We start from the raw sequence: 13,421 nt of genomic DNA on the forward strand, positions 1-13,421 counted from the left end.
ATAGATATATATATATATATATATGTGTGTATATGTAATGAACAAACAGTGGCACTCCATGGGTTAAAGCAGGCAAATATATGTTTAATTGGCATTACGGTGTGTGGCATTATGTTTAATGGGCATTACGGTGTTGGCTTTATGTGGAATGGGCATTACAGTGTAAAATTTTGCAGTGCGCCTTCGGCGTGCGCTGTTCCCATTTCGGGTGTGTGTGGGGGAATGATTGTTTAATAATTGCTGCATACTAGAGGGGAGAGGTTAGGGTGGTGAAACGATGGCGATGGTGGTGGGCCACTTGCTTGTGTTGCCCCCCAGGCTGAAAGTTGCCAGCCAGCCCCTGACCCCATCTGTGTCACCCCTGTTTGTCTGCCCCTCTCCTTTAGAATGTAAGCTGTCACGAGCTGGGCCCTCCTCCCTTATGTGCTATTCCTTCTCTTATTAAAACATCTTCGACAGCACTAAATCCTGAGGTTTTCTGCCACGCTGATACTTATCTCATTGACATCAATGACGCATCGGGGCTGTCCCAAGTCACCCATGAACACTCCCACTCAGTATGCATGACCAGTATAAGGAAACCCTCACTGCACGCAGCAGATATTACAGACAAGGTTTGGGGGTGTTTATAAAAAAAAGATTATTTTTTTGCCTGAATTACCTCAATAGGCCAATATTGTCTTTTTTTTTTTTTTAAACCAAAATCTTAGCACATAAAGCCAAACGATTTAAAAAAAACAAACATATAAATATATAAATGCATGATAGGTATACATTAAGCATAATAACAAGGAAACAGATACAAAATAGATTTAATATCTTTCTTCAGTTTGTAAATCCGGTATTGCTAGAAAAGTTACAGGTGTGCCGGTAGGTCTCCAGCCAGGTTCACGTACTGCTCACGGTGTAACGCGGGGCCTCTGGCGGAGGAAGACACAGACAGCAGGAAAACATAGTGATTCAGGTCAAGACTGGTACGTAAAGTGGCAACTGCTCACAGGTTGGGACATGAAATCTGGCATCCAGTGTTTGTGATAAATAGAAATAATTCACACGCTCTCGCTAAAGGGGAGGTGTGCCAAACCTACAAGACCGCGGACGTTGCCCACAGCAACTGCTCAGCTTCATATAGCTAGCACAGTCTATGAAGAGACAGTTTGAAGCCGATTAGTTGCTATGGCCAATTTCTTTCCTATATCTTGTTCCAAAAGTTTGATACACCTCCCCCTATATACACTCACACACACACACGCACGCACGCAGTTCTCTATACAAAGTATCGCTCTGGAATGTCTTACTAATACTAACACATCTCTCTCCTCTACACATACTGGCCCCCTCACCCACTTCTCACTAGTGAGCAGGTTAGGTTCCATTTCCCACAGTCTCCAGTCACTTGGAGTCTCTTGTGTTGAAAACGGAGGCCCTGGAGCTGTTGTGTCGGCCAGCGCTGTCTGTCTGCAGGCCCGTATTAAAGCAGCCTCAGTTCCTTTCGATCTGTGTTCGTGGCTTCTGCCTGCGAGCAGGTGGGCATTGTGCTGGTAGAGGGAACAAGGTTGGGGCAGCCGTCAGTTTTTCCAGCAGTTCCCTGGGCAGGACGTTAAGTCTTATTTTCCCTCGTGAGCGTCGGAAGCCGTTTTCTGTACCCAAGCAGGTGTAGAGGCCTGCGTGGTTTGTCTGTACCGAACGTAGTATCGCTCCTCCCTCCAGGGTATGAAGCCGTACCTGGCGAGGAAACAGAATATGACTGCATAGTGAATACAGGACATGGTTTATGATGCTACTGCAGGCAGGCTGGGGCATACTGCGAGCAGGGAGGAACTGTGGGAGGAGTCCAGACAACACCTCAGATATGGACTGATATATAATAGAAAACAGTTCCAGGGCAGCGCATGCGACATGAGTAGTCATGGAAACACACAGTATGAGTTGTGGCGTGATTGCATTTTACACACAATAGTCATAGTGGCTCTTCTTTTGAGAACTAAGTTGAGTTTGCCATTGTATCCGGATAAGTTGACATGGCAACGGTTGACACATGAAGAGTTCGACATGGTTTTTTCCCCCCATTCTTTAACATCTTTGTGGACTCCGAATGGGAATGGTAGAGGGGTCTACGTGCACAGGTGTCTGCCTGACACAAAAACTGGAAAAACTCACGTCAACCGCTTCATGTGTTGTCAAAATTTTGCTTTTGTCGACCTAATGCATTTTGACTTTTCGTTAATGTCGACCTAGTGCAATGTCAATGTTTGGTACTGTCCTAGACCAGTGGTTCTCAAACTCGGTTCTCAGGATCCCACACAGTTCACGTTTTCCAGGCCACCCGAAAGGTGCACTCAGTACTGTCTGACACATTTTGAAAGATCCACAGGTGGAGCTAAATTATTTCACTTGATTCTGTGAGGAGACCTGTAAAACATGCGCTGTGTAGGGTCCTGAGGACCAACTTTGAGAACCTGTGTCCTAGGCACTGCCTATCCTACCGATTTGCCACAAATAGGCTTACAGGAAACGTGTTCCCAGCCTCATATCTTCATGCGTGTTTCCTTTGCCAGCGTCATTCTCTCCAACCCCGTCACTAATTATTGTGTCAGCACTTCCTGACACTGGGTGGTGTAGATTCGTCTGCGTCACACCCTATACTGTACACTATCAGACATGACCAGTTACCGTGACGGCAGGTGCTTCCCTGGGGAGGCCGAACCTGCTGATGTCAGGGACACCAGTTCTGGTGGTCAGGAAGCACAATGACGATCAGTCTAGAGCACAGCTGGAGGTCACTGTGACTCTCTGTCCAGCATAGATGTTCCAGGCATAGGATCCTGTAACTGGCAGCTACTGGCTGGGATCCAGGGGCTGGAAATACAGAAAGGAAGGAATACGCATTTCCTCTAATATCATTTGTACATTTTTGTCTTTGAAAAGTCAGTTGAGTCAGTGATGCACAAGTCACCTACATTAGTGCAGTACGCTGGGCCCAGGTCACCAGCCAAACACATTGTGTAATAAACCATGGTTACTGACCCCAAACTAAATGTGGTTTCTGCGGGTTTGATAAATCTCCCCTATCAGACTCTACGGGGTAAATATACTGAGATGTGAGTCTTTCAGATGGGATGTTGATATTGGCAACCAATCAGATATTATCTATTATCTTCTAGAAGGTGCTAAATAAATAAGTAAATTCTGATTGGTTTCTCAATTGCAACATCCCATGTGAAATAGAACTCCCATCTTAGTAAATTTCTCCAATAGAATCTAATTGGTTGCCCATCTGTCCATAAGATAATAGATAGTAAAGCTGGTTACAAATGACAGACTTGTGTCTATGTACAGCAGTGAGATAGGCAATAGATGGTTAATGGAATGCAATGAGGGTCATCCATGTTCACTTTTGTATCATACCTACGTACACTCCCAAAATTGCCAGGAGGCTCCCAAAAATTGTAGCCAAGTCTCTTGCATGTTCCAGGGAGTCTCCCCACTTGCTCCTTCGGGCTGAGGTAAATGTAGGGATGGCCATCAACCATCGATGATTCTAAATCATGGATGGTATATGGCCGATGTGGAATACTTTTGACATCGATGAGGAGAACCAGATGCTTTCCCTACATCGATGGCACAGCAAAAACGATGTTTCTTTCCCTTATTTTCTTTCATGACACCGGGACACAGAGGATAGCGCCATCCCAACAACCTTGAAGCCCCGCCCCCATGTTCTGATTGGCCTATGGGCCAGTCAGTCAAAGAGTCCATCACATACTGTAGTTTGTAACTATCGATGGCTGGTTGCAGAATCACCATTGACTGCACCGATGGCAATACCTAGGTAAATTATAGAATTCGTGGGTCTTCGGGGAGGGGCTAAAATTGCGTTATATTAGCCCCGCCTCCCCTGAAGACCTGCAAATCATGGCATTTGAATGGCATGGTTGTGGGGCTTGGTGATGTGACCTTGTGAAAGGAGGTCTCAAAATCAGGCGAGTTTGTTTTGTATCATAGTATATGAAAGGAGATATTGGCTACTGACAAGACCACCTATAATAACCTACAACTAGTCAGGTACATGTCATAGGAAACATTCTGATTAAAGAACGTATATTTGCCAATCATATATTAGTGATCTGTGTAGTAACGCTAGACATGCAGAATAATGGTGGCCTCACCTCCTTCCGATGCTGGGATCCCTCTCTCTGCAGAAGCCATGTAACGCTCTCCAGGGGCGAGTGAGTGTCACACTGCAGGAAAACGCTTCCTCCCTCCACCCCAATCTGCAGCCGCTCCAAGACCCCGCGATCCACTGTAAATTAAGAACAGCTCACATGAGGGTGGCTCCTTATCCATAGACACTACCAGAGCCGTCATGTGGAGGTGTATGAGAAAGCAGCAGCCCATTTATACAGAGCACTTACTTTGCATGTTATAGCCCCTGCACTGCCTCATGGGGTCACCATGTCTGACGTCCTGTCGTCGGCTTCGCCTGCAGAGAACAAGGTCACCAACAACCTGACTATTGTACACACACAGTTTTACCACCATACTATAGAAATATTGGGTGCACCCGGTGTGGCACATACAGTAAAATAGGGGCATTACTGAGCTTATCGTGCGGGGAGTCCGTATGGGTTTCCCCATCGCTAAGTCACAGAGTACTTGGGCAAGATATACAATACACAGCCTGGCACACTGATATCCCTGCTGTGTCCTAACCAATCAGCACGTTTGTGTGCTGCAGGGGGGGATTTTCTGGAAACACAAACAGGCACGGAAATGTAATCCAGAAAAGGATTGCAAATGGGTAAAACTGATTTGCATAGAATTTGCACCAACAGACCGGTCAAGTCTGGATTTTCTATAGTCCCAGAGTTCAGTCCCATTAGTCCTTTTTATAACCCAGCAGAGATTTATAGAAATGGCAACAAGAATTGTTGCAACGCAGCCACCATATACCTACCTCATGGGTGAGGGGGTATAGCGGGCACAGGCCTTCCCATCCCAGGCGCAATAAGGATCTCTGGAAAGACAGCAATCGGCACAAGAGTCTCCATAGGCAGCACAGCGATGGAGAGACAGCTGGGTCACCCCGGCGTCTGACGAAACGTATAACTGGTGCTGTAATTAATACAGGATGCAAACGTTCAATTTCTATTACAGCCAACAAGGCAGTAACAAATTCACTAAACCCAGAAATATGCTTTTAAATATATAAAGATCCCCTTGTAGGAGTGCACGTTGGCCCACACTAATGAGTCTTCGATTGCACGTTTGGCATTTGTACTGTAGGTGGAGAGTTACTGTGCTGTGGGCACCCCGATGGGCTCAATTATTGCTAAAGCATAAGCTAATTTTTACATGCAGTATATGCACAATCTTTTTCTTTTAATATTTTAAAATATTTTTATTAACAAAAATATAACACACATCAGACAATACTGTATATATCATACATAGAAATAATACCAAGAAAAATTCTGATGAAGCATATATGCAATAAATATATCAATTGCATATATATTAGGATTGCTCATTCTGCAGGTATACATGCTGTTCAGGATCCCCTTGTAGGAGTGCAAGTTGCCCCACACTAATGAATATTTGATTGCACGTTTGACATTTGTACTTTGAATGTAATTACATTTGGTAGGTAGAGGGTTACTATGTACAAACTGCGGGCACCTCAATGGGCTCGATTATTGCTCCAGAATAAGCTAAATTATACATGCAGTATAGGAACAATCCTTTTCTTTCTTTTTTTTTATATTTTAAAATATAACACACATCACATGACATATAATATCATACATAGAAATAATACAAAGAAACAATTCTGACAAATCGAATATGCAATAAATATATCAATAGCATATAAAGAGAAGTGATAAATAAGAGTTTTGGAGTTTGAATAATTATTATGACAATGAACAGTCATACTTTGCTAATAAACCTAATAAAAATAAAAGAAAGGTGTCCTAGAATGGAGGGGACCCACTCTGTATTGTACCACATGGTAAATCAAACAGTTTTACGGACATAGTCGTGTTGATGACGGTAACTTTATTATATAGGGTAGCCACGTAGTAAAGAACTTCTTGGATCCAGCCTCTAATATACACTTTATTAAATCCATTTGATAATAAAAGAACAATCGGGGTAACATGAGTGATAAGGGATCATGATCCTTATGGATCCACTGAGATAATGTTTTTTTGGTACTCGTTTCCTAGCATGGCGCCCCCGATTTTGATCGAAGTGCATCTTATACAATCGCATCGCATTGCATGCAATACAGCGGCATGCGATGCAATGCAATATATATCATATAGCAGCATGCCGATGCGATTTTTAATTGTACAAGCACCCTGATGGGTGCTTACAATGTTAAATGCACCCCTATTGTCAACGCCACCCCCAATATCAACGCCACCCTGAAGCGTGGTGAACGCAGTGAGCCCGCGAGGGGGGGTGGTACGCGTCCTCCGACCTTTTCATACCCCCACTATCCATGTCGGCATGGAGTTGATTTTAGATAGCGTGTTGAGCGGACACGGATTACTTTACATGTATTCCGTGGCCCCGCGTGGGGCTCGCCACGCTTCGGGCAATATTTCATTGTACAAGCACTCCTGTTAATTTAACGGGAATATCGCATCGCACACCACTAAGTACAAGGAAACAAGTACCGTTTTTTTTTTAGTGGTTGCAGCTAGAACAGGGCTGGGCAATAGCGGCCCTCCAGCTGTTAATGAACTACACATCCCAGGATGCTTTGCATCAGTTTTGCTATGTGGTCATGCTGAAACTTATGCTGGGATGTGTAGTTCATCAACAGCTGGAGGGCCGCTATTGCCCAGCTCTGAGCTAGAACAATCCTTGGTACTCTTTACTTAGCACGGCGCCCATCGCGGCCATTGAATGCACTAAAAAATCGGGTGCGACGCGACCGACGCGATGCCCGCGATTTCCCATAGGGAACAATGTTAAATGTCTCAATTGACCCGATTTTCCTGTTCAATGCCTCAATTGACCCGATTTTTCCATAGGAAACAATGTTAAATGGCCCGCAGAGGCCAAATAGGCACCCTGAAGTGTGAAATGGCCCCCACAATTGTTAACGCCACCCCACGATCAACGTGAACCCGAAGCGTGGCGAGCGCAGCGAGCCCGCGAGGGGCGTCGGTACGCGTCCTACGACCTTTTCATACCCCCACTATCCACGTCGGCGTGGAGTTGAGAATAGAATAGTGTGGCGAGCGCAGCGAGCCACCAAGCCCGAAGCGTGGCGAGCGCAGCGAGCCCCGCGAGGGGACGCGGATACCTGTACCTGAAGCCCGCGAAGGGACGCGTTTACCTGTGAAGGTATCCGTGTCCCCTCGCGGGGCTCGCTGCGCTCGCCACGCTTCGGGCTCGGTGGCTCGCTGCGCTCGCCGCACTATTCTATTCTCAACTCCACGCCGAAGTAGATAGTGGGGGTATGAAAACGTCGTAGGACGCGTACCGCCGCCCCTCGCGGGCTCGCTGCACTCGCCACGCTTCGGGTTGGCGTTGATCGTGGGGTGGCGTTATCAATTGTGGGGGCCATTTCACACTTCAGGGTGGCTATTTGGCCTCTGTGGGCCATTTAACATTGTTTCCTATGGAAAAATCGGGTCAATTGAGGCATTGAACATGAAAATCAGGTCAATTGAGACATTTAACATTGTTCCCTCTGGGAAATGGCGGGCGTCGGTCGCGTCGCACCCGATTTTTAGTGCATTCAATGCCCGCGATGCCCGTGATTTTTTACGTGCGATGCCCACGATCAAAATCGTGGGCGCCGTGCTAGGTAAAGAGTACCCAATCCTTTTCTAATGTCCAAATATGGTGCCAGCACCCTGCACTATACATACGTAAGAGTTTTAGGCTCTCAGGGCCAAATGTAATAGGGTGAGAGTTTCAGAAAGTGAGAGATTTTTTCCATTTGTTTTAAAGTGGCAATCAATTACACTGCAAAACCAGGTTGATTTTGCCATGTAAATGATTGCTACTTTAAAAAAATTTGAAAAACTCTCCCAAAATCTCTCACTTTCTGAAACTCTCACCGTATTACATTTGGCCCAGTGTCTCAGAGTTCTCCCAGATAGGTAAAGAAATGTATTGCACCAATAAACATTTTCCATGGAGTTGATGGAGTTCTAGATTGATCAGAACAATAATGATGCCATACTCACCCTCTTGGAAGAAATTCTGATGTTTTTAACAGGTGACGCTACCTGCGAGTAAAGAAGGGACTGTTACTATATTATATAATATGTAGACACAGTAATAGACATGGGCCCAAGTAAGTGAGCAAAAAAACAAATTAATATATTTGGAAATATGTGCACTAAAGGTGGCAGATTCTGTTGGGGGCAAATGGGGCAATGAACGCACAAAGGGTCTGATTCAGCTCGCTGTATTCGCTGCCTATCGAGTGGGTAAGCTCATGTGTCATTTCCCACCCATGCAACTTTTTTCACAACTCTCTAAGTGCCAAGTGCAGCATCTTCTTCTGCAACGTTTGTGAACGGCCAGGAAAGCTTCCAAATAGATCCAAATAATTATGCAGTAAACAATGAGCCCAGGATATATGTTGGAGGGGAGCAGTCATAGGGGTCCCAGGAAAGGATGATCCCCCCCCACCTTGGTGTAATGCAGCTTTAAATCCCAGAGGACTTTGCAAGACAATTCTATATAAAAGTAAAATATGAAGAATATGAACACAGATCGGGTCTTACTTTAAACACTTCCACCTCCTCTAGAGTGATGCCTTCCATCTCCTCTGGGCCTTTGGGCAGGATCATCACCTTCTGGACTGTACCACGATCTGACGATTGGGGGGGATGGGAACAAGGTGTTACACAATACACAAGTGACGACCTCACATGGGTACAGATATATTAAGCTTGAAAAGTGATAAAATGGAGAGTGATAACGTGCCAGCCTTTCAGCTCCTAACTGTCATGTTACAGGCTGTGTTTGAACAATGACAGTAGCTAATTGGCTGGTGGTTTATCACTCTCCACTTTATCACTTTTTAAGGCTAAGTACATATCGCCTAGAGAGAGTGGACGACGCTGCTTTCTCACCTGTGCCCAGGAACAGAACAGTATATTCGCCGTCAGCAGCGGGCACACTGTCCACAGCAATGCTGGTGTAGGTATATGAGGCATCTGACAGTAGGAGAAGGGGTCTGCGGTTCACGGGGTACACTGAGCTGTACATGAGCGGGTGAGTGCGTACAAACCTCAGCACGTCCTCCCCAAAGTGTCTACTGGAGCGGACGCCGGTAACGGAGAATCCACCTGCACACTACAAGATAGATCGCAATGTAATAGGAAAGAGCAGCTGTGTAATAAAACAAACCTGAAGTGAGAGCTTTTATTTCTTGTCCATGACTAGCAACACGAGCCAACATTCAGCAACATGACCCAACATTCAGAAATATGACCCGACTAGAACATGGATACCCAATCCCCTCACCCATGATGCCTCAGTGTTCGAGAATCTGCAGAATCAGCTACTTTCGATCCTTACACAGAATTGCCTTCATCTGGGCCTCTGCAGGCTGATACATGGACGGCTATGGGAGCTCTGATGCCTTTATCTGGAATGGGGGGGGGGGGGGGGGGGGGCTGCATTTCGGTAAGGATCTCTTTTTATTGGGATAGATTTACTAAACATTCTAAAAAGGACAGCAGCCAATCTGATTACTGTATCTGGCGCATTCTATAAAATGACTGGTTGCTATTGGCAACGCCACTACTATACTATTTTAGTTGTTAATTTTCCTGTAAATAAGAATGTGCTATGTCTAGTGCTGCAAATCTTACCATACTGTCCCAAATAAGCAATTATTAAATATACATGTCCCTTAAAGTGCCTGTGCCTTTACCACAGCATCATCCTCCCACTCAGACTCTCAGAAAGGGTCATGACGTGTCTCACCGCTCCAGGTCGGGGATAGGGCGTTTTCCCTGTGTACGCAGTCATCTGGTACCCATGTCCCTCCTTGTGTGCGAATGGCCCATTAAACACAGCACGGACGTCAGCGAGAGAGTAAACACAGACGGCGGAGCCCCGGAACACGGAACTAAGAGACACGCACAGAGACAGGTACATTAGGACTTACAGGCATACAAGCAGCAGGGAGACTAAAGATATCACACACACATAGAGGCAGGTGTCCATGCCAGACAAAAGATTACCAGGATGAATTGGGCAGAAGGAGCACTGTGCAGGACAGGCTGACAATGACGTGTGGACAGCACGTGACATGGACAGCAAGAGACACAGCTATTGGGCAGGCAGACGGAGCACTGTGCAGGACAGGCTGACAATGACGGTGTGGGCAGCAAGAGACACACAGCTACTGGGTGCTGAGGCTGAGCACTGTATGGGAGGTTACAGGATATAGTTGATCGACAGTTACAGGGTCTACCACACTTGGTCCAAGGTGTCTAGTTAGATGCCTAAAGTTTGAGTTAGATGCTGTCAACCATCTTTAGCTGTCTAACTAGACGCCTTCTACCAAGAACGGTCGATCCCGTAACTGTCGGTTAAGACAGTGTCGACCCAGCGACCGTATACGGTGAGGGAGAGGATGACAATGATGTAGTGGATAGCACAAGACATACAGTTATTGAGAGATTAAGAGGCCATTTTTTCCATAGGACCCGGATACACAATGCGATCTGGGTAGGATCTACCCCCTAGGATCACATTGCAATATGCGATCCTATCAGTGGGGTGTATGTTCCTGCAGATGCTGGGACAGAAGTTCTTAAAGGAGTCCATCCCTGTGATCTGCTGTACCAGGGTGTGCAGATGGGCGGTTAGCACTGAGCTGCTGCAAGTAGCCCATAGGTTACAATGAGCTACCGCCTCAGAATGGCCGTAGATCTGGGACACGGTGCGCTGCTGCCCAATATTGGTACAGCATTGCATTCCCCATAGAAACCTATGGGGAATGCGACTGCGAGCAGGGCAGCAGGGATCAGAGATTCCTGCTACGGTCCCTCCGTCTTGCATTCGGGAGGTATTTCATATTTTCGGCTAACGCTCGAGAAGGGTTGTTTTGGGGAAATTAGCCGCAAATATTCAATAGTAAACGGGCCCCTAGCAGGGGGCATAGGGAAACCATTACAGGGGCAGCAGATAGAATTCAGTCATGCTCTCACCCCAGCGTAGTGAAGACTCCATAAATCAGGGGGTTCTGCTTATCCTGGGTCGGCTGAATGAAAATATCCCCTATATAAAGACACAGACAGTTAGTCACCATTGAAATCGATATTGTAATTACACATAAATACATTTATCATGATCATATGTGTATTGGAATCTGATATACTGTATACAGTATCTGAGTTGATTTTTTATTTTTCTTTAAAAAAATTGTGTTTTTCTTCTAAATCAGGGATGGGGAACCTTCGGCCCTCCAACTGTTGTTGAACTACACATGCCAGCATGCCCTGCAACAGTTGTAGCATGGCCACATAGCAAAACTGTAACAAGGCATGCTGGGATGTCTAGTTCCACAACAGCTGGAGGGGCGAAGGTTCCCCATCCGTGTTATAAATGAAGGAAGGCTTTATTTAACCCTTTGAGTGCGAACACCTGTGAGAGATGCACAAAATATCTGCTTAAAAATACCAGCGCCGCTCACATTTGTTATATAAATTCAAATAACAAATGTTGTGTAAAAAAAAAAAGATTATATTTCCTATAATAAGGTGACATTACAGTTCATTATGATGAATAACAATGTTTGCTTGGCAATTGTCACAATTATTATGACAAATTCACCTGGCCCTCAAAGGGTTCATTTATTTACAACACAACAGAGAACAGAACGGGCCCTGGTTTTACAGGATCACACCCACAGCAGTGTATGTAACGCAATACAAGTATTCTAACCAAAACATAACCCTGTGCCCGACTCTGAGACTCTGAGTTTTAGATTTATGTGGTTGACTTTAATTAGTGAGAGAAGGGGATGGAGGGGAGACAAGCGGCTAAGGGGGGGGGGGGGGGCATTGCGGGCATGTGCAGTAGGTCAGAGGTAAGGCTGATCATTCCTTTCTCTAAGCATTTTCCATAGGAACACTATTCTCGCTGTAGTGCTACTCTGAACATATGAAGGGTCTGAATTCGGTCCTGTCCCTGATAGGCATTTACGAATGCAGGCATGGAGATGCCTGCTCGGGTTGGGCGGCTGACATCACATGACGTTGGCGGGGTGGCATTTAGCTCTTTGCGCGGCTGCGAGTCTACGCAGCATAGCAAACAGGTCAATCAGGCCCTTAGTGTTAATTACAATTAGCTGATGCACCGCGGCAAATCTGGCCAGGGAAATCTTACTTTTTTAGGAACTTGTTTCCTAGCAGGGTGCCCAGTACGCATTTAGTGAACTGTGCTATTGTGAAATTGTATCGCATCGTGTAGCGTGTATAGTGCTGTGCGATGCCCATATTAAGTGCACAGGAGTGCTTGTACAATGAAATATTGCTTCGGATCGCATGGCACGAAATGCGATTCAATGTGATATTTCATTGTACAACCACCCATGTGATGAGATGTCTTGGGTGCTTAATATGAGATGTGATGCAATGACATTTGATTTGTGCATAGTATTACATGTGATGGGTGCTTACAATTGTAATCACGTATGGCATTGTTTTGCGTCACCCCCAGTATCAACGCCAACCTGAAGCGTGGCGAGCGCAGTGAGCCCCTCGAGGGGCGGCCGAAAGGGGCGTCCTCTGACCTTTTTATACCCCCATTATCCACGTCGGCGTGGAGTTGATTTTATATAGCGTGGCGAGTGCAACGAGTCACCGAGCACGAAGCGTGGCGAGGGGATGCGGAATACATGTAAAGTAATCCGCGTCCGCTCGCCACGCTTCGGGCTCGTGGCTTGCTGCGCTCGCCACACTATATGAAATCAACTCCACACCAACGTGGATAGTGGGGGTATGAAAAGGTTGGAGGACGCGTTCTGCCGCCACTCGCCACGCTTCGGGCTGGCATTGATACTGGGGGTGACAGGAAATGACAGGGAAAATTACAGGGAATGACAGGGAGCGGGAATGGGAAAATCGCATCGCACCGCATGCTACTACTATACGTTATGCGATGCGATTTCAGTACGTTTGCGAACGTAATAATTCTGGGCGCCCTGCTAGGAAACAAGTACCCTTTTTTACATCGGACCACACAGATGTACATGCAAAACATTATTCAGTATATACATTATGTCAGTGTCGACACTGTGAATGTCATTTGTCATGTTGACATTCAGATTGCGGACTTGTTATACCACACTCACTGCCAACATTGTTAAATGCTTTAAGTAGCATATTGATCTTGTCGGAATCATGGTTTCGGCATAGCAGTGGAGACAT

General features: G+C 45.9%; 1 protein-coding gene across 4 annotated transcripts in view; it reads right to left on the minus strand.

The window, feature by feature from the left end:
* Positions 1–795: 795 nt before the first annotated feature.
* LOC146035383 (semaphorin-3F-like) overlaps positions 796–13,421 on the minus strand; it is a 103,713-nt gene continuing 91,087 nt past the window's right edge. For all 4 annotated transcript variants that reach the window (XM_083158794.1, XM_083158793.1, XM_083158795.1 and 1 more), the window contains exons 10-18: positions 11,199–11,268; positions 9,967–10,111; positions 9,108–9,330; positions 8,757–8,845; positions 8,211–8,252; positions 4,958–5,115; positions 4,416–4,483; positions 4,170–4,303; positions 796–1,725 (exon numbers count right to left, since the gene is read on the minus strand). In XM_083158794.1, the coding sequence (XP_083014920.1) occupies positions 1,483–1,725; positions 4,170–4,303; positions 4,416–4,483; positions 4,958–5,115; positions 8,211–8,252; positions 8,757–8,845; positions 9,108–9,330; positions 9,967–10,111; positions 11,199–11,268 (1,172 nt within the window). In that variant the 3' untranslated portion in view covers positions 796–1,482. The remainder of the gene's footprint in view (positions 1,726–4,169; positions 4,304–4,415; positions 4,484–4,957; positions 5,116–8,210; positions 8,253–8,756; positions 8,846–9,107; positions 9,331–9,966; positions 10,112–11,198; positions 11,269–13,421) is intronic.

The sequence above is a fragment of the Crinia signifera genome, chromosome 9 (assembly GCF_055691185.1).
Source record: "Crinia signifera chromosome 9, ASM5569118v1, whole genome shotgun sequence".
In the NCBI taxonomy this organism is placed as follows: Eukaryota; Metazoa; Chordata; class Amphibia; order Anura; family Myobatrachidae; genus Crinia; species Crinia signifera.